Source organism: Macrosteles quadrilineatus, unplaced genomic scaffold, assembly GCF_028750875.1.
Source record: "Macrosteles quadrilineatus isolate MER2022 unplaced genomic scaffold, UCM_ALF_1.0 Scaffold_5__1_contigs__length_97177068, whole genome shotgun sequence".
Lineage (NCBI taxonomy): Eukaryota > Metazoa > Arthropoda > Insecta > Hemiptera > Cicadellidae > Macrosteles > Macrosteles quadrilineatus.
This window is the reverse complement of record NW_026542598.1, coordinates 72,545,318-72,568,524: the sequence shown is the minus strand read 5'-3', so window position 1 is coordinate 72,568,524 and position 23,207 is coordinate 72,545,318. Positions and strand designations below refer to the sequence as shown.

General features: G+C 34.3%; 1 protein-coding gene across 1 annotated transcript in view; it reads right to left on the bottom strand.

Moving 5' to 3' along the window:
* The window catches only part of LOC128993926 (E3 ubiquitin-protein ligase MYCBP2-like), a 572,029-nt gene extending 551,089 nt beyond the window's left edge, over positions 1 to 20,940 (bottom strand). Inside the window, exon 1 of the mRNA XM_054418047.1 lies at positions 20,613 to 20,940. Within this exon, the coding sequence (XP_054274022.1) occupies positions 20,613 to 20,683 (71 nt within the window). The 5' untranslated portion in view covers positions 20,684 to 20,940. The remainder of the gene's footprint in view (positions 1 to 20,612) is intronic.
* Positions 20,941 to 23,207: the final 2,267 nt, after the last annotated feature.

Sequence of the window (23,207 nt, the reverse complement as noted above, 5' to 3'; positions counted from 1 at the left end):
TACTAAGACATAGTTTCCTCTTTTCAACACGATTGAGTTTGTTACGGGCACAACAACCCTCCTTCGGTATGTCCATTAGTATTTCTTTGCACCTAGCAGTTACAGCATTGTGCACTTTCAGAACGAATCTGTTAGCTCTTAGATTTTTCTTTCCCTCCAGTATGACATTTTTAGTTTGGCCAAAGTAATTCTCGCACGGAGCATTGCTCACTCTCTCCAACACTTTATCATTGTCGTCACCTTTTAGCAAAAGTCCAGACCAAAGTGGCAAATATGCCACATATCTTTTTGCTATGACCTTAGCGATGGCAGGACAGAAAAATTCGTTTTGTTTTTCCTCCTCTGTGTAAGCAGTACTTTCAGAGGACGAGGAGAATGGAGTACTCATGTACTTTTCCTCTTTACATCCATCGTCATCGGACTTTAAAATTCCATGTTCCGCAAACAATTGTACATTCAGAGAACATATGTCTTTAAAGAACGGGCTTCTCCTGTACAATGAACTATTCTTTTCAATCGACACTTCATCAACGATTTCTTCATGGTGTCCCTCATCAGAGTCGTACAATTCTTCAGGAATGTTTGTGCACTGTATTCTTAAACTGGAAATTGCATTTGCTACACAAATGTTGTAAATTGGAGACAACAGCAGCGTAAACAGGTCTGTTAGTACTGTTTTTATTTTCCTGTACGAGGTGCAATTGATTACAAAACAAATCACTTGCAAAACTAACTGTTTCAGAGCTTTTCTGCTTTTACTGTTTATGCCATGTGTTGCAGAGTGTATGTTATTAACACACATCTTCACAAAATGACAACAACAAATGTGTACATTTACAATGTTATTTGTCGTAGCTTGGTTTGATGACACAACGCTATAGCAATAAGTTAGATATGACAAAATATCCATTTTGTTCCATTGTACACACACTGCCTCAATCATTGCCCAACTGAAGTCAGTCACAATACGTCTACATAAGGGCCATTTTTTGTTCGCAACGAGGAAATCTTTCAACATAATGAGCCATGACCCAATATGAAGTGAATTATGCTTACAAGAAATGTATTCAGACAACGGTATTATGCTGTCATCAATTTGGAATACAAGGGCGTAATAAAATACTCGTTTACCCTCACATTGATCAACAGGACGTACGACAGTACCAGTGGCATCCAAATGTAAAACAAAATCTTTCTTTTTACTTTTGGCTTTCTCCTTAGCAATGATGGCGACATCAAGCACTTCGTGACTGTAAATAATAACCTGAAAGGGGTGACTTACATGTTGCAAATACCTCTCTCTAGCATTTTTCTGTTGGTCACGCATCAAGAACAAATCAGTTAGACAATCTTTATGTAGATCATCTGCGGCCAATGCTTCACACTTAGCCTTTCTCATCACACTATATGATTTAGCATCCTGTATATTATTCAACTTTACTGCTTCTTTGTCACATTTATTAACTTTGTCGAACCTTACAAGGGATGCACCTGTCTTTAGGAGTTCCTCTTTCATTATATCCCTGGCTATTCCGCTTAATTCTCTGGTTTTTTTGCAAGGATGCAAACATTGTGAGGAATTTGTGTATACGTCGACTCTAACTGATACGCTTGAGTGTTCCTTAGAGCAATCCAATCGGAAAGTTGTTACTCTATTGTGACCGCAGTAACAATAAATTGAAAGAAAACGGCCACTCCTTCGTTTTGAATAGTTTACATTCTTCATTTGTAATACACAACCTTTACTGACATGGAAAAAGCAGTCAGAAATGATTTTCGGATAGACTTTAGTCAACAATTTTCCTTTCTCGTCACACATTTTTGACCAAGTTGATTCTGGAATGTCGAAACTTACCAAATGCTGATTACATACAAACTGTCGTTTACTGTCTTTGTTTGTTACAGTTTCAATGCAATTTGTTTCAAAATCCACAATGACACCTTTTTTTTTTAATGTAGACTGCTTACACTGAAAGTTTGGAGACACTTCTAGTATGTCTGGATTCGACTGCTCACTATCCGAATCAATACAAACAACCGTATCAGTGCTATTGTGACCAAGAGGTACTTCTTGGATATCTGGAGTCAACTGCTCACTACCTGAATCAAAACAACCCATGTTTTCTGGAACAAGGCTGTTATGATAAATCACCTTTAGATCTGTACTCTTTATATTTACAAGAGTGCTATGCTGTTCAGGATTAAAAAGGTTTGTCTCTTTGTTACACACATCATTCGTTACACTGTTTACATCTGGTGTATTTACCTGAGAACATGTTTTTTCAGGATTTATCTTAGGTGCATATTTAATGACTGTGTTTCTAGTCTCGTTCAAACGATGGACTCTTAATTTTTCCATTTCTTTCTTTATATTTGCTAAATACCTGGTGAAAAAAGCTTGTACTCTTTTGAAATCTTTGGTTTTGTGCAAACCAAATCTTTCGATTGTTGCATGGATGAAATAAACACTATTTTCTCTGTTTAAAGCAACATCAGATGGTAATGTCATACCAACCTTAGCTATAACTGATATTTTATCATGCAAAGACACATTTTTCCAATGTTTTTTGGAAAATTTTACATTTCCATGGTTTGCCATGTTACCCGTTTTACCAGTATGACAACTTAGGTACAGCTGCTACAGCTATGTGCTAATTTAAATTTAATAATTGTGCAGCTTTTGCCACAAGTAAAAGGGTCGCTAGGAGAGCGATTTGTATTTAGGCGTGCACCTATTGTTTTTGCTTACCGTAATTGGTGAGCGAATGGTTTTAAACAACTCAGTGCACAGTTTTGCTCATACAATGAGTGTATTAGCGATATATATTGATATATACGTGATATATACTGTTAGGTGCACATTGCTTTCACACACTAGGTGTTTTTGTTGTTATTTAGGTGCACTGCTTTGCTTAAAAAGCTAACTCATGCAAGCACAACTGTTTGTTAAGAGAAACAAACCAATGTAACTTAAAATCTAATTCAAACCACAACAAGTATTAATTCAAACCAAACAAATTAAACTTATAAGCTAATCCAAACCAAATTGACTTAAAATAGAAAAACAAACAGTTAGTAAAAAAAATATATTAAATTAAAACCCCTTTCCTCAATCTCACGAACGCCCTTTTCGGTTTCGTAAAATGATCCACCACTTCTTCTTTTAGATGCCTGCAATAGATAAACAATAGTATTGGTAATGGAACATGTATGTAACAAACACAAATAAATTACAAAAAAGAACCAATGCAGCATTTCATTACTTACCTACTTAATTCAAATTCGCTATAATGAAAGGCATAGTATCTTTTACGTCCTAACAGACAGGGTGTCACATTATGATTAGTTACCATAATCAAACAACTATTTGTTTACTATCCATAGCTGAAACCCATGGAAACCGAAGGTTACTTACAAGGTTTACGACTATTCATCCCATTTAGTTAAATGGCGTGATAATATAAAATCTTAAAATTTAACTTTATTTAATGAGTAAAACAACTCCACCACACCTAACCTGCAAACTCAGCAAATTTCCATTTGACTGATTGGATGTTTTATTAAATGTATATAAATAAAAAATAAGTTTAAAAGGTACCTAGGTTGGCTGCTACAGGCAGGGTAATATAGTGTGTAAAATATCAATAGCTTAGTATAAAATAAACTAATTTTCCAAGTTTGATCATAATAAATCTATAAACAAGCAAACTACAATAGTTTACTTGTTCATAAGAATAGTTGGTAGTTTTAAATTTACAATTTACAATTTAAAATTTACAAGTTTTTGTTGTATTCATTAAAAATATAGCGATTCTGTGTCAAGATTCGAATACTAACCGAAAGGGTTTTCAAAAGGAGATGGAGCAAGTTATTTAAGTAATATTAACTTGTACCAAGTACCGGAAATATTGAAATCATAACTCTACGAAATATTGTATTGCAAACCTTAAAATAAACCGTCGATTTACATTGGTTTCGCCTACTTTTTCCTAAAGTATGTTCAAAAGGAAGGCACACCCAACATCTTTAACAAATTCCCTGCTTGTGCCTTTTTTTTGTTATGGACTTTTTTCTTATTTTTACTGCACTATTAAGCCTGTGGTATTGACTCAACTCTGACATCCGTAGGTTTATATTCCTTCCATCCAAATAATACCTAATCCATTATATTGTGCTAACTCTATTTACCAAACATTACCTACTTAATAGGAAAACAAACATACTAACACAATAACTTATATTTTTTTGAATATAATTAAAGCCTAGTTGATGAATTATGTACTTAAAAAATGAAGTACCACATCTGCTCAATATAAAATACCTAGTTAAACTGGCAACTATACGAATTTCCATTACTGTCTGAATTGATTTTCAATTAAATCTATTTAAACGTGTATCTAGGTGTGGTGCTACAAGGAAACTAATAAAGTTGTTTTTTTTTTGTTATTGTTTATCAAACTATAAACTAAGAACGTTTTAATAGTAATGCACCATGTTGCTAAACCTTGCAACTAAGAACACTCCACTATATAACAAACGTGTTTGAAATTGCTTACAGAATTATATATATATATATGTATATGTATATATATATATATATATATATATATATATATATATAGGTGATTGCTATCAAATAGCTACAGCTGTATGAATATTGCTGCAGTTGTCAATTATTTTAGCCAAAACAATAAGTTAGGTAAAGTAGTTAGGTAAGTATCTGAAGACCCAAAACTTATGTGTGGAATAAATGCCAGTCTAGTTTATAAAATAAATAATTTAGCATTTCCTTATGAATTGTATTGTTAGCAATCTCTATGTCAACAAGTCACAGATTCAGGTATTTCCAGCCAAACACGTGTTACCGTCCCTTCCTTGGAGCGGTTCAATTGATGTTTACAAAATAGCCCTTTGCCCCTTTTTAACCTACATTCTTGCTTGGAAAGTCCAGTCGATGTTTCGGCAAGGAAAGGTGTTCAAACAGACGCCAGGGGGATTAGCTGTCTGGACCTTTTGTTTGACAGACCCTTCCCAAAACACAATGTGTCATAAATGTGACAACCCTACATTATTTACAACTTTGTTTACGTCCTAGCAACCAGGAAAGTCCAACCTTTTTAAATAATGCAGGGCAAGGCAAATAGTGGTGAAATGTGGTAAAACAAAAATTTTAAATTGTTATCATTGTATAAATACATGTTTATATATGAATGTAGGATTAAATTTGTTAACCAATCATTCGTTTACGCAATTTTTTAATTCATTGCTCAATGTACTTTACTAGGGGTAAAAAGCGATCGGCCTACTATTCTTAGTTAAACGATGACATTAATCATTGCACAATAATAGTAACTGGTAATGTGTTAAAAGTTGTGGCGTTTAATAATAAATATGCGTTTCAAGGTGTTGTAAACGTTTAACCAGGCAGTATAAGAGGTTGTGAAAGATAATGGCAAACCTATCTCAACAATGATAGTTATTTAATCTAACCGAGTCTATACAGCTTACAGTGTTATGTGGTTAGTGCCTTTACTTTAACAGCGGTAATAATATAACTAAGTGTTAACATTTTAAACAACTATCAATTTAAAAATGACATAAGTTATCGTATTTCTACATAACTACTCACCTTCAAGATATCAGATGAAGAAATACTTGTTTCGAGTTGATTGGAGTGATAAAGGATCTTAGGAATTGAATTAGGAAGTATGTTGCAATGGAATCGATTTTTTGTTTCTTGTATTACGTACGTACGCTAAACTAATGAGGCTCGGCCCAGTATCATGTAGCCCGTAATAACTTCAACCGCTAATTATTAATACCCTTCAATCTTCTTATAAATTACAACATAATGTTAAGGGATTACATTACATTGCAATATAATACTAAGCAATAATTTAGACAATAGTCATATGAGTTATAAATACATATAAAGTGCTATAATGCGATACATATAAGTGATAACTAACTACAACATGGTTGAATAATTTATGCTGTGTCATTGCTATGAGCGTGAAATAAACAATAAGTTATGAAAATCCAAGTAACCAACTCGTTTGTGTGATATCAATTGTTAGTCCGTTACATGTTCATCAAGATAAATTATTTTACAACAATACAGACTTTGGATATTGGCATTGTTAGGTATACACACAAGTGCATTCCAAAAGAGACGTGTTAAACTTGCATTGCTCAAGATGAAATTTAGGTGACAACTATGTGCCTGGTAAACAAAAGCCCGAGTCGGTGAACAAAGGACAGGAAGTCTTTCTAGGAATACGGATTACTCATCTATAGAAAACAAAGAGTGCATTTCTATCCACTGCCCATTACTTGATCTAGTCAATTTCATCGTTGTTATACGTTCAAAAAATCATAACCTGAGTAAACGTACCTATTTTCTTGATGTGCATTGTAGGAGGCATCCATTGCAATTGTAAAATATGTGGAATAAATTGTAAGCCTAATTTTATAACGTTATAGCCAATAACCGGGAACCATAGTTTATTGTAAATAGGGGAATATCACATTAGGATAGTCTCATTTGTGTGTTAATTATCTCCGCACCAGTGGCATAACATAAGCAAATAACGTAAGTAGTCCAAATTGGTCCAAATCCTATAATGATAATATTAACATATGTTTTGGAAGTACCATTTAAGCAATGTCGAAGTAATTGTTATTAAACAAATCGTTGTTAAACAACGAAGAAACAAAATCTGTCATTTAGCTTAAGAAAAGTACCTGATGTTTTTGATTCACAAGATTATGTTAAGTTTTTGGGTGTTTTGATTGATAAACAGTTAACCTGGTCACAGCAGATTGATCAACTAACAAATAGGCTTTCAAGAACTGTTTTCTTGCTCTCTACATTAGTGCACTATGTTCCTTTTTATTGTGTAAAATCTGCTTATTTTGCGTTATTTCAGTCAATTGCTTCATATGGTTTAATTTATTATGGTAGCTCTCCTAAAATCCACGAGGTACTTCTATCTCAGAAAAAGCACACTGTAAACCCCTTTTTATTGAAGTAAAAATATTGACCATCATTAACTTATACATTTACAATTTATTATTGTTTACTTTTAAGAATATCTTTAAATACAAAACGAGCTGTTGGCCCGTCCTACGTACGGGAATCGAGTTGTCAATTAAAACTGAATATGATTCAGAACAGCAAGTTTACAACTTGGTGGTGGCCGATTCACACACACTGGCTTTGAGTACAGTAGCTACATACCACCTTCCACTGCATAGGCCTACTATCACTTACCGTACCTTATTTTACCACCTTGGCCACTGAAACCTCTAAAATGATCCTGGCCTCCCGCTCTCTTCTATCCCCTGCCATTTATGGATGACAGGAAGACAGGAAGATACCAGTCTGAAGATGTCTTTCATTACTTGGCCTTCCAAGTGGTCGTCTAACTTTTACTACTGCTTGGAATACACTAAAGTTGAAGTTGAAGTATCTTCTCTCCGCCATGCAAAGCCTGTCCAGCCCATCCGAGATCCGAGCCTTTTGCTCTACTCTTGGAATGTACCCCTTTGTCAAGTTTCTGAATCATGCAGTACTACTGGGATGGTTATGATATGGTATGAATCGATTTTGGTTTCTACTGACACCTTGCAGCTTACTGGTCAGTTATCTGTAGACCTACAACACCGGTTGACATTTTCGTTACGAATAAAATGCGTACTGTATGCAGTCATACTTATATTCAAACATCTAGAAAAATAAGTATCAACACGTAAACCACTTATATCTTAAATGATTAAGCAATTGTACTTAGACGGATTGCATTTTATGACAAAACTTTCTCTACCGTATCGAAGATTTTTTAGCATGTCTGATAAGTTAATAACAAATATTTGAAATAGGATGTAAACTGTGATTTAGATATAAATTGCATGAATTTTTAATTTATTACTGTTAAATTTTAAATCTCTTGCAATGGTCTGTAACTTTTGTATTTATTTGCTCGTCGCTCAATTTCAATTTTAACCCTTGTATTATATTGACTGTATTAACTGAATTCCTTGTTATTTATATAATAATACATTTATTTACCCAATACTGAATACGAGATGTATTTACCAACAACTTGACCTGTCTATGCATTACATACAGGGTGAGTTTTAATTGTCCCCCCCCAACTTTTTTCTACATTTTTTCAAATATCAATCCCAGACCACTTCCAAACATTGTTGGGTAGTAAGTACTTTATTTTGACAAGTCACCCATGTAAAAATGATGAATAAATGTCATATGTCTTATGTCTTATTGTTTACTTCCAGGCTAGTACCATAACTATCTATTTATTACGTAAGCCGATTCTTTGCGTCACAATACTGGGCGACTGGGAAGTCGTAGAAGTACGGGATTGGGCTCAAATTAAAGGTTTCGACCCCGTGATAACGGGAAAAATAGTCAAATTTCCAAAATTGTTACACAAAATTAGATACAACGTAAAATGTTCCCCATCAGAATTACATTGGACAAATTAATAATATTGTCTAGATAATAAACAATTCAAGATTAAATATAAAACCTCTGCTTTGTTTTGATTTTAAAACATATGTGAAGGATTATTTCTAAAATTTTTTTGCAAATTTATTTAAACTTTATTAGTACGCTTCAGTATAAAAACCATAATTACCAGTTGAGGAAATTGATTAAATAATAACTCCGCTGCAGCAAACCTGCAGAGTAAGCCAATTTCCATTTGCCAGATTGGATTTACGCTAAAATGCCTCCTTAAAAATATTAAATTTATTTCCTAATGGATTAGGACTAATTTCTTATTGTTTTAAGTGATTTATTACGATTCTTATAAAAGTGTTTTAATATAATTAGTTTAACGATTACTTAGGTACTAGGTGAAACCCGTCGAAATCGACGGTTACTCTCAAGGCTTACGCTAATTCATCTACGGAAAGTTAGGTTTAGTGGAACATACTTGAAGTAGTTGATTAAATAGTATTTATCCTTCATTTGAATTCAAATTGTCTTTATAATTGCGCGCGCATCCTATTTTTGGAACACTCATGATCCAAAAATCCCGTTTTCGGGATCAAAATCCCGTGACTGGAAACACTGTTGGGCGAATTCAGTTGAAATCCTGTTCAAAATACTAAGGAGGGTAGTTTTGACTCCGCCTACAAACGTCTTATTGGTCAACTACAAACTTCAAGATCAACTGATTGGCTGATGGAAACAACCAACGCTACGATAGAGCATGCGCAGAGCAGAGGACTTTTGAGGGGAGTTGATCAATCTCACTTGCTTCCTCACCTAGCTTCCAAGAGTGTCAGTGTCTTACATCTACATCTCCGTCTCCGCCGTTCTTCATACCATTCCTGATTTTAGGCCTACTCATCACGTCCAAAATGGTAAGTGTGTAATTATGTACTGTTCCTTTTTTATTTTTAGTAGTGATGGAATACAGTGAATTTGTAACACCCCAGTATTCCAAAAACTGAATTGGATTTAAAAATTGTATACTATTCTATTACAAATTCAATAGGCACTATAAGATTTATTTTTATCGTCAAAGTTGTACCTAAGTCCTAAATTATTGTATTTTTTCGAATATAAACAAATTAAATAGACCTACTACTCACAACATAAATCAAACTAATTATTATAGAGCAATAAAGCCCCTTGGTTACAGAACCTTTTTACAGGAAATACACATTTTTAGTGATTAACTATATGTATACTTTTGCGTATATAAAATTATAAAGGTAACTGTCTTCATGTCTATTACCATGGATAAATCATACTTGCTTAGTCTATGCTATTACTGATAGGCGGAAAAATATCACATTTATTAAATTAAATATTGGCCTAGGTACTAAAAATAAAAGTTGTCTTTATAATGTTATAAAAAATCATTCCTTATTGGTTTCACTACTTAAATACGAGCTAAATTAAAAATTTATAACTTTTTACAGTAGGCCTACTGATATCGTTCCTTTAATATTTCAAAAAAAATATTGATAAGGCACAACAATATTACTACAATTTATAACAGCTGATGTTTGTAATGATAAAGTGCAGATTGAAGGATTTGTTATTAGTTTGAAGAAAATTCATCCAAATGGTTCATTTTAATTTAGTTATTAGCAGTTTGATACTTCAAGAAAATTAAAAAAAGTAAAAACATTGGTAAATCAGGGAGATAAGGGTAAATCATGTAGGTAGGCTATGTGAAAATGTAATTCGAAAATTGTATAAGTTTTTCTCATATTTTACATTACATAATATGAAATTCGGTCCCTGCAAAGCAAAGATTGAGTGCGACAAAATATATTACTACAGTATTAACTATATTATTTTGGCGTTATCACTATTAGGCCTATAATTCTAATATATAATTACTACATTTATAATAGTGAGGTAATGTAAATCCGTGATTCAATTATCATGACGAACTATATACAACTTTTAATTAAAATAGTAATAATATTTTAACTAATTATGTAACTGGTTATTTCAACCACTGCTATTTTATTTATCAGCAATTTAAAAAGTTTATAACTAGCAGAGTACCCGTCCTTCATACGGGGTTGGCGTATGAGTTTAAAATGATCTTATTGCAGTTATACTCAAACATTGCTTTTGCATCGAAAGAAGAAGGCTTGGTGTAAGATTTGGTTCTTTTTATGGTAAACTATAAGTATAGCATAATGTACCATAGCCATAATGTTCTACCACTACACCTATACAATAGCAAAATTGAAGTAGATAAAAAGATCATTATTAGCTTCCTTTAAAAAAAAGATTTCCGGATTTCGTGTATGTAGAAATATTCCGAAATCACAAAAAAATATTCCCACTACTATGATTAACGGATGTGTGTACAGTTTATGTTATGAAACAATGTTTAATATAGACAAATTTTTAGGTGGATATGGAACTAAGTAAACAACTTACCATGTTGATCCCATCTTCTGGATCCAGTAGCAGAGAATTCTGCCGAAAGATGAGGGATATCGCTTCCCGGATTCCGTGGGCTGACCATGGATTAGTCGGCGGTTTGCTACGTAAGCAATAAATTAACTACTACAATATATATGTAATATATAAAGAGTGTTTGAAAAGTCGCGGAACAATTTAATACATTTTTTACCATCATAGATAAAATATAAATACTTGGTATATTTATATATTTAAAAAAATTGATGTATATACTCTTTTAAGCTATTACCATTTTGTCATATCATAAGGGGACGGGCCACGAGGAGTCAGACAAAATTCTTAAATAGCAGCATAGGTCGAGTTTGGTATCAAATTAAAGGTCTTAGTTAGTAAAAGACATTGGTATGTTTATGAGCAAACCTGAACACAGACCGCACCTGAAAACGGACAACCGAGAAAAAAAATTATATCTGTTTAAAGACTCATTGCATTTGCAATGCTATTATACGCTACTATCTCAGGGAGCGACCACTAGAATTCAAAAGAAAATCATAAGCTTATGCATACGTTAATACGCACATTAAATTAAAAGTCTTTATTAGCAAAATACAATGCCAAAAAGTTTTCCCCAAAAGAAAAACTGAGTACAAATGGCAGCCATAGAAAGATTTAAAATGCCAGATTTGAGAAAAATATTTAAACTTATGCCATTTCCGACTCGATTGTCCATTTGAGTTAGGGTTTGCGGCTATCTGTTTCACTATCTACGACCGTTAATGTGATATCAAACTCGATCTATGCTGCTATTTAAAAAATTTTTCTGACTCCTAACAAACCTATCCTTCCTGACCTTTTTCTGTCAAATTTCGCTGCCCTTAAAGGGTTAAAAATGATTATATTTTACGAGAGGACACATTTATAGTCATTATTGATATACAAAATCTCATTAGTTTATTTATAATAGTAAAAAATATATTACACCTCTATATGGGACTTTTCAATCCCACTGAATATATATTCATAGGGCTATGAATTTTTATGAATGTTGTTTTTGACCTTTGTGGACCTCAGAACCTCACACCACAAGTTTTTATGCAATGAATAGCAACAGATAAATATAAAGATCAATTATGCCTTACTTATCGCTTAAATATTCATTACCTATCTTTACAAAACAAATGTTAAGCTTAAGAAGACTAAAAACAAAAGCTAGGGGCATTTAATGAAATGGGGGTGATTAGACTAGGGATACCAGGGTCAGATGCCATTAACACGTTCACTGCGGGCGTATCCGATCGGATACGGGCCGAGCGCTGTCCAGGTGCTGCCGTAACCGATCGGATACGCTCGACAACGCCTTTCGTATATCTTTGTTTTTGCTCTAGCGTCGGTCGAAGGCGGACCTATACCACGTTCGCGTGTAGTGGGTGACTTGTTTTTTATTATGACAATATTTTATACGGGCAAATGTGGCGCATTATACTAGGCTGCGAGCATATGTGACGCTCCCTGTCGACATGTCCGCAAATATTGGAAATTAGCTATTACCGTATGTCTCATGGTAAGACCTGGACCCGGGACAGATTAACTTTCCTGATTTGATGTCCCCAGAGGCCAAAAACATCATCCCTTATAAATGGTATATATGTAGGCCTCATGACAGAACTGCCCGCAACGCGGGGGGTGGGCCGTGAACCGGTGAGCGGGAAACTGCGAGCAGAGAGGCCCGTGAGACGAGTGGGGCCGAAAGATTTTAGTTCATTCTTATTTAAATGTATTATCAATCATTAAATAATTGTATTGGACAAGTAATAACATTAATGTTACAGTAGAGTCCCGCAAACTCAGCATAATGTGGACTGGAAGGGTGCCGAGTTTGTGAAATGCCGGGTTATCGGGAACTAGGGTTAAAAATAAGGACAATACAATTTTTAAGCTTTTTAACCTCCTTTTTTATATTACAAGTCAGTAGTCATCAGATATTCAGTCATCAGGTATGGTACAAAAAATCCTTGGTGCGAGTTGTGAATGATTTTACTTGAGCTGGCTTGAGTCCATGTTTAACTCGGACTCAAAATATCACTAATTTTCTAAGCCAGGTGATGGCCGAGTTATCCAGACTGCCGGGTTATCGAGTGCCGAGTTTGCGGGACTCTACTGTATTAATAATGTGTTACATGTTGTTATCATTTAATTTTGTTAGGCCTCTTCAGTGATAACAAACTAAGGTAACAAATTTAACGTTTTATAATGTAGGTCATTATTATTCATCTTAAGATTATTATGCAATCTTATTTTCGTCACAGGGAGGGATTTTACTTCTCTGTGATTTTGTACACTAATCATGTCAACATTTTGACGCATTAATTTACCTGGAGCGCTAGAGCCTGGAGTCATGAACGTTGACTGGAGCTTTTAATATTGGATTATTTTACATTTCAGTTTTGCCCTAATATTGATTGTATTTCGTTAAATCCAATATATTGCTACTCTAATGACTGTGTTCGTTGTGTGTTTGTAATAACTGGCTTATCTTATATTACCTCACAATTAACCAATACTAAAACGTATGTTTGTAAGGTAAACGCTTGAAATCCATATAAAGATAAAATAAAATAAATGCAATAGGCTATTAGCATTGACAATATAGGTAACACTGTAGTGTTTATATAGTCAATGCTACTAGCCTGTTATAAGAGTACGTAAATCTTGTAAATTAACTAACATTTAGTGTCTGCGTTAATTATAACCATAGATTAAACTAACCTAAGAAATAAATACTTTAATACTTTACTTTTAAATGGCGACCATAGGAATGTTGGTACTTTAAGCCAAGTATGAATGGAGTTGAGTGTAGGATGGGTGGCACAACCTTGTAGTCTTGATAGTGACTAAGGTCGACATGTTCCTTAGACCATAGACAAAAATAATTAAATATAGACTGTCAGCCATGCGGTGTCAGATTGTGGTGTCAGATGCGGTGTCTAAGAAAATTTAGGGCCAGACCATTTGCCCGGAACCAGTTACCCAGAGCAGAGAATTCTTTGTCTATGCTAATAGGGTTATAGTTTGGCAAGTTGGCTCAACTTGCATTCAGCCAATAGCCTTTAAGTTTTGCGAGTCGGACTCGTTACGTTCCGAGTTCGTGTAGATTCGGCAATCTCCGTATGAGTTCGTACCAACTCGAGTTGTGAATGAGTTGACTCGAGTCGGGTCTTGACTCGAGTCAACTCGACTCGCCAACTCAACTCGTCACATCAGTGGAATCCGAACCATATTTTTGCCTTGTAATCAATGAATTGGTCTTAATTATCAGGATAGTAAAAATGTGTGTGATAAATTAAATGTAAAACATCCTTGATATAAACATTCTGTTTCTAATGAAAAATGAAGTATTTTTATTTTATTTAAAAAATATTACAAACACTGATGATATTGATTCAATGATTTAGTTATGTAACTTTTGTCATCGAACCATGACTGAAATACTTAACTCGCCCGTTTATGGAACATAACCCTATAGATTTCTATATTACTAAAACTACAGATTTCTAATAGTGTAAATCCCCAAGATTCCTCTAGTCCGGGCCAGCAGTTGCTGCAGTGGTTTGCTTAGTCAGATTGCAGGGTCCGTACAATCTTAGTTATTTTATATACATGATTTTTTTTCTGTCAGCTTTAAAACAGTAACAAACATTAAATTAGTTTATGATAATCAGTGAACCGCATGTTGTATGTGTACCCTATAGTCACAAATTCTTGATCAGCCATTTAATATTAATATAAGGAGGGGGATGACGTCTACTTAACTGCTAGAAACGCCACGGCACATGAGCCACCTAACTGTCGCTTGTAGCGTCCGACAATTTCAGCATTGACAAACTACGGTCTGTTGAGCCTCAGCTTAAGAAGTGGTTCCGTTCCAGTGGGGGTTGATTGATTGCAACATTTATGACTGAGTTTATAACCTGTGAACAATTTGTAACAGTACCCTTTTTTGTACCTTGAAACAGGAAGCTACAGACGGTAATTCTTAACTTTAATGTTTCAGACATGCATGATGATCCAGAGACGGTAGTGAACATTCTACGCCTGCATGAAGGTAGTGCCAGGAGGGGCAGAAATTCAACATCACGGGGCAGGCCACGAGGCCTCAGATCGTTTGGTAGGCGTGGCAGAGGGAGGATTGGGTCGAGGGGCTCAAGACCGTACATAAGCCCAACCAGACAAGAAAGATCCCCTACCCCACCCAGACGTGACAGATCCCCTACCCCACCCAGACGTTACAGATCCCCTACCCCACCCAGACGTGACAGATCCCCTACCCTATCCAGAAATGAAAGATCCCGTACACTATCCCGACAGCACAGAACTTCACCACGAGACTCTTCACACTCCCCAACACCACCGCCATCACGTACACCAACACCACCACCTAGACCAACACCTCCACCACAAGAACCGTCTACACTACAACAACCACCATCTCCACCACACCATCTACTACGACCAACACCACAACAATCCCCTACACTTCAACAACAATTAATAATACCACAACTACAGCTACCCCAACCACAACTCCCGAGACTGCTCCAAAACACAGCATACCGACAGTACTTTACACAGCCTACACCCCTCCAGTACCAACGTTTCGTCCAACAGCCTCCTCCCCCACTCAACCCAATTCGTAATCAAGTCCCACTTTGTCACGTCCCCCATCCACAACCATCAAGGCCTTCTTTCTTCCACACCCCACATCAAATCACAATAAATCCTTATCTCCTTCCCTCCCATCCCCCACAACATCAATACACCCCTCGAACCCCATATCTGATGCCCCGCCAGGAACCTCCCTCTCAACCACGTCAGGAGCCAGCCCCACCAGGCGTATGATTGGTTTCTTATGGTCATTGTAATAAAATATTACAATTGTATTTATTCTTAAAATTATTGTATTTATTCTTAACATTTACTTTTATCATTATTATTTTTTTTAGAGTTTAAATATATGCAGTTGTAACTATAATATTTTTCATCATTATTACAACCTTTTACACTAGATTTTTAGGCTGGATTATTTATGAAACAGAGGTTATTCCAACAAAGATGACATGGCTCAAATTGAGAGAACGACGAATTAAAGGAAATTAATACTGTAGTAAGCAAAAAGAATTATGGTATAGTTAATTACGCTTTGAATAATGTAAATAAGCATAACTAATTTGTTAAGTAATGTAAGTAGACTATGAAACATTGAGATGACTTGAGTGGAATATTTGAAATATAGTAAAAAGACAACTATAGCTTCATATGCTCATAACAAACATTAATTTGTGTAATAGTCGTCTTGCATGACCTTAATAGGCCTAATTAAGGTGTCAAACTTACAAAATCCCAACAATGAAAAAATCTAATTTTGATGTTGTCCAAAAGGTCCAATGTGCACTGAATTTAAAGAGTTAAAAAGAAAAGTTTATACTTAATTTTGAAAAATAATGTTGAAGTTGAGTCCTCTTGAGGTTTACTATGATATTACTTGATATAAACTGGGTTTCTTGATGATATTAATTAATTTTATTTAGATAAAATCTGGAATACTTTTAACTAACAGTTTAATCTTCCACTCTGGCTTCTTTCTCTCTCCAATCTCAATGTTCACATAATTCATTGTTGAACACGTGGCTATGGAATGAATATTATTGATGATTAATTGAACAGATTAATGAAATTGTATAAATTAGGGGAATGAATACTAGGCCAGCCTTTATGATGAGTAATTAATAACAAAGGTGTATGAACAAAAGTTAATATTTTAAGAAACTTAAAATGAATGAAGTGAGATGAAATATTACAATTCCCATGTTATTCTTATGGAGAATAAATAAACTGTTGTAGTTTGCTTCTTTATGCGGATATATTTTAATCAAATTAGGCAATTTGGTTTATTTCATACTAAGCTATCAATATTTCCAGAGATGCCAGCAATAGGTTTTTATTGTAGTCAGTTAGTAATTTTAGGTAATTTTTTAATTTGGATTAAAATCGAGCTGGTTTCTACTTCAATAACCTAAAAAGTGCCTAGTATTGTTCAATACCAGCTAAATAATGTAAATAGACATATAAAACATTAATTTGTGTAATAGCGTCGTCGTGCAACCGAGGTCACATGAGGTCCATTCCAGGCTGTATAGCAACACTACTAAGGAGTGGGCTAACCTAGGGTACGTCATTTTATGTTCATAACAATGTGTTTAACACATATCAAAAGAAAAACGAGAAAAAAATTTAAGAGGAGATGCCAGCAATAGGTTTTTATTGTAGTCAGATTTAGTAATTTTAGGTAATTTTTTAATTTAGGTTAAAATTAAGGTTGTTACAACTTTAATTAGCTAAACACTGCTTAGTATTGTTCATTACCCTCTAAATAATGTAAATAGACATATAAAACAATAATTTGAGTAATAGCATCTTCGTGACACCGAGGTCACATGAGGTCCATTCCAAGCTGTGTAGCAACACTACTAAGGAGTGGGCTAACCTAGGCTACGTCATTTTTTGTTCATAACAATGTGTTTAACACATATCAAAAGAAAAACGAGAAAAAAATTTAAGAGGAGATGCCAGCAATAGGTTTTTACGGTAATCAGTTAGTAATTTTAGGTAATTTATTAGTTTATATTAATATCAAGGCGATTTCTACATTAATAAGCTAAAAAGTGCCTAGTATTGTTCAATACCAGCTAAATAATGTAAATAGACATTTAGAACATACATTTGTGTAATAGCATCGGCGTGCAACCGAGGTCACACGAAGTCCATTCCAGGATACATAGCTACACTATTAAAGAGTGGGCTAACCTAGAATAGGTAATTTTTGGTCCATAACCATGTGTTTAACGCGTATCAAAAGAAAAACTAAAGAAAAATTTAAGGACAAATGCCAGCAATAGGTTTTTATGGTAGTCAGTTAGTAATTTTAGGTAATTTTTTATTTGGATTCAAATCGATGCGGATACTTTGGTGTGGTTTGAAACTAGTTGTTTAATTCAAAGTTACCTATCTCAACTATAAAGGAGTGGGCTAACCTAGGCGACGTGTTTTCTAGTTCGTAATGATGTAATAAAAATATTTTGAAAGAATAAAGAAAATCGTGCCAAAGGGATAGGCCAGCAATAGAAATTTATGGTAATTTATTGTTCTATTGAGGCAGATTTTAAATAATGCATTAAATTGATAAATAATAATATTTTTTATTGAAATGGTGTTAGGGATTGTTTATTTAGGTGTAACTATCGTGTATAAACGAAAAAGTTGGTTTTCAGTACATTAGGTTCTTATGGAACCGAGGTCACACCAGCTACAATCAAAATGGCCTATCTCAACTATAAAGGAGTGGGCTAACATAAGCGACGTGTTTTCTAGTTCGTAATGATGTAATAAACATATTTTGAAAGAATAAAGAAAATCGTGCCAAAGGGATAGGCCAGCAATAGAAATTTATGGTAATTTATTGTTATATTGAGGCAGATTTTAAATAATGCATTAAATTGATAAATAGTAATATTTTTTATCGAAATAGCGTTAGGTATTGTTTATTAAGGTGTAACTAACATGTATAAACGAAAAAAGTTGAGTTTTAGTAAATTAGGTTCTTATGGAACCGAGGTCACACCAGTTTAATTCAAAGTTACCTATCTCAACTGTAAAGGAGTGGGCTAACCTAGGCGACGTGTTTTCTAGTTCGTAATGATGTAATAAACATATTTTGAAAGAATAAAGAAAATCGTGCCAAAGGGATAGGCCAGCAATAGAAATTTATGGTAATTTATTGTTCTATTGAGGCAGATTTTAAATAATGCATTAAATTGATAAATAATAATATTTTTTATTGAAATGGTGTTAGGGATTGTTTATTTAGGTGTAACTATCATGTATAAACGAAAAAGTTGGTTTTCAGTACATTAGGTTCTTATGGAACCGAGGTCACACCAGCTACAATCAAAATGGCCTATCTCAACTATAAAGGAGTGGGCTAACATAAGCGACGTGTTTTCTAGTTCGTAATGATGTAATAAACATATTTTGAAAGAATAAAGAAAATCGTGCCAAAGGGATAGGCCAGCAATAGAAATTTATGGTAATTTATTGTTATATTGAGGCAGATTTTAAATAATGCATTAAATTGATAAATAGTAATATTTTTTATCGAAATAGCGTTAGGTATTGTTTATTAAGGTGTAACTAACATGTATAAACGAAAAAAGTTGAGTTTTAGTAAATTAGGTTCTTATGGAACCGAGGTCACACCAGTTTAATTCAAAGTTACCTATCTCAACTGTAAAGGAGTGGGCTAACCTAGGCGACGTGTTTTCTAGTTCGTAATGATGTAATAAACATATTTTGAAAGAATAAAGAAAATCGTACCAAAGGGATAGGCCAGCAATAGAAATTTATGGTAATTTATTATTCTATTATGAGGTCCATTCCAGGCTGCATAGCTACACTACTAAAAAGTGGGCTAACCTATACTACGTCATTTTATGTTCATAACAATGTGTTTAACACATATCAAAAGAAAAACGAGAAAAAAATTTAAGAGGAGATGCCAGCAATAGGTTTTTTACTATATTTAGTTAGTAATTTTAGGTAGTTTATTAGTTTGTATTAATATCAAGGTGATTTCTACATTAATAAGCTTAAAAGTGCCCAGTATTGTTCAATACCAGATAAATAATGTAAATAGACATTTAGAACATACATTTTTTTAATAGCATCGGCGTGCAACCGAGGTCACACGAAGTGCATTCCAGGATACATAGCTACACTATTAAAGAGTGGGCTAACCTAGAAGAGGTAATTTTTTGTTCATAACCATGTGTTTAACGCGTCTCAAAAGAAAAACTGAAGAAAAATTTAAGGGGAATTGCCAGCAATAGGTTTTTATGGTAGTCAAATAGTAATTTTAGATTTGGATTCAAATCGATGCGGTAACTACTTAATTAGCTAAAAAGTGCTTGGTGTTGTGCAATATGCTCTACATAATGTAAATAGACATATAAAACATGAATTTTAGTAATAGCGTCGTCGTGCAATCAAGGTCATATGAAGTGCATTCCAGGCTGAATAGCTACACTAGTAAAGAGTGGGCTAACCTTGAATATGTCATTTTTTGTTCATAACCATGTGTTTAACATATATCAAAAGAAAAACGAGAGAAAAACTTAAGGGGAGATGCCAGCAATAGGTTTTTATGGTAGTCAGCTAATAATTTTATCATTTGGAAAAAATTGGAGGTGGTTACTACTTAAAATAACCTCAAACGTCTTTAATATTGTTCTTTATTCTCTAAATAATGAAATAGTAGTTTAATTTCATTCAACGTATTGTACAGTTTTATACATATATATTACTTAACCTTCATAATCAACGCTGTGCGTGTACCGCCAAACGCCATCTTGGCCGTGTTTCGCAAAAAAAAATTGCCGCCACTTGATATTTTGGAGGTTATGTCAGCTGCTTTGTGACGAATCCTACTGTGACGCCATCATTGTTGTGACGTTTTACTGTGACGTATATTCGTCGGAGGGGCGGTAGGAGAAGTGGAATGGGTTATTGCTGTTCTATTGCCAGTTTCACGCTGATTTAAAATGATATTTTATTAGATTCAAAAAGATAAATAACTTACTTTTGTTGATCAGGCAATACTTTGAAAAGTTCGTGGAAATACTTCCCAATAGAATCTGGCTCTGGGAACATTGCAGGCTAGGACAGGCCTAAGGCCTATTCCTTGAGAGGTTGAGTTGACAATTATAAAATCATTCGGCTTTTCTGGAATGAATATTATTTACATGATGCACTAGCTTTATTCGATTAGAAGGTTATCTCAGGATTACCGACTTTTGGATAACGCGAACCGAATTATAACCGAAATCACGATTAAACGCCCGTGGAAATCGAAATTTGAACGACGCACGAACACCAAAACAAAACACGACGCCAAACCGAACAGGAACGTCAAGAACAGCCGACGGACGACGACGACGACAACGACGCGACGCTAACTTCCATCTGGCTGAGAGAAGAAGAAGAGAAGCCAAGCCAAACAAACGCTAAACGGATAGCGCTGGGTTCACAACGATATGGTAGGCATACGGTTAAGTATCGATCGTCGTAGTATGAAAACAAATACTATCAAATATCGTAAATCGATTGGCTTCCATAGCGCCAACCAACCAACCAAAACGTAAACAAACAAGTTTAGCTGCTAACTCATGTTTTCCAATTTTTATTTTATTTATAAAAATGTCATCGTATTTACTTATTAATTGTTTAATGTAAAACAGATTGCAAATAACACTTTGTTAAAAATAACCAAACCAACCAACACCGACAGGCTGAATTCTTATCTCAGGATTAGTGTTGCCTACAGTATTATTTTGAGGCTTCTGATTGGCTGAGGGAACATCATTACCGCGACGATACGGATGATGCCATCGGCCTCGGTGGTGTAGTGGATAGAGTGCTGGGCTGATGATCCGAAGAACCCGGGTTCGAATCCCACCCGTAGCTTTATTTTTTTGTATGGCATTTTTTTCATTATCAACAAGTTTGGTTGGTTTGGTTAGGTTATGACGGTTTAATTTTATAATTAAAACATTATGAAATTGAATTTGACCCATTTATAGTTTTATTTTATGAACAGATTTTTTTCGGTTAAACCTTCATTTGATTTTTCATTATAAGCAAGTCTGGTTAGTTTGGTTAGGTTATGATAGTTTAGTTTTAGAATAAAAAAATTATAAAATAGGATTTCAGGCATTTATAATTTTATTTTATGAACAGAACTATTTTTTCGATTAATAAACCTTCATTAGATTTTTTCATTGTCAGCACGTTTGGTTGGTTAGGTTAGGTTATGACAGTTTAATTTCATAAAAAAAAATATAAAATTGAATTTGAGGCATTTATAATTTTATTCTATGAACAAAAAAATTTTTCAATTACTAAACCTTCGTTATAGTCAATCAGAAGCCTCTAAATGACACTGTTGGCAAAATTAATCCTGAAAAACAAATTGTGCCACCGACAGACAGAAGGAGAGAAGACAGAGACAACAAAAACTACTAGCACTAGCCTAAAAGGAGAGGAAAATATTTGATTTAATTATGTTATTTAATTTATTCCAACATTGTTCCTTTTGATCAGTTTCATGGTGCATAGCATGGTGGAAGGTGCATAGTGCATTATTATGGAGGAAATATGCAAAGGTCATCTAAACGCTTTTAAAAGTAAGGGGGTGGTCATTTATCTGGCGTTAATTGCACAAGATACTGGAATATTAATTTTAAAATTCCTCCGTAATTTAAGTTCTTATATATTCATCATGCTGGTTATCAGTCTTACTGTAATTGGATAATAAACATTTTCATTGACAAATTTTATGCCAGGTTCAGATATTATGTTGTACTTATTTATTTGCATTCACTCTCACTGCAATATTGTGAATAAAATTATGGCCTTCCGTCGTCAAGGCCACATTATGACGATTGACGACAGACATAGGAGCAGCTGCAGCAGAAGGCACCAAGGCAATAGTTTACTTCCACCATGACATGAGACAGCCGGTGAGCCAGAGCCCAGAGCCGATACTAAAAAGTCGATGTCTGTCATCCAGTACAAAACAAGCTCGATATTTAACCGAATGTCTACCATATCGTTGTGAACCCAGCGCTATCCACGCTAAACAGCTTGGAAAAAGGATGACACACAGCTGATAACTCAATCCTGTGCGTTGAGGCTTTTTATGTGAAGCAGTTGATTATAGAGTTACACCAGGCATTATGTTTTATCATAGATAAAACATACTCCCGTTTTATCATAGATAAAACCATAAAACCTATGGTTTTATGTAGACTTCTCATCCTATTGTAAATTTTGAAGCACGTTTTTCGTGTCTAGTTCATGTACGTGACACAAAGGCGCTAGTGTCGACGAAACTTTGTTTCTATTATTTTAGGGTTAATTTCTTGATTAATTTATGCTTTACTGTTTGGTTATACTGTATAACTAGGGGACAAGTTATTGTTTATGATTAGATCGTATTATTTGGCTAAATGAGGTTTTAAATGGCTGTAATAACGGGAAACAAATTGTAAACAAAACACGACCTCTACATAAACCGTACAGAACTAACAATAAAATTGTCTTCAGCTGTTCCATTAGGATGAGAAATCTACTAAGGGAGTATGTTTATGGTTTTATCTAATCCTTACTATTTCCT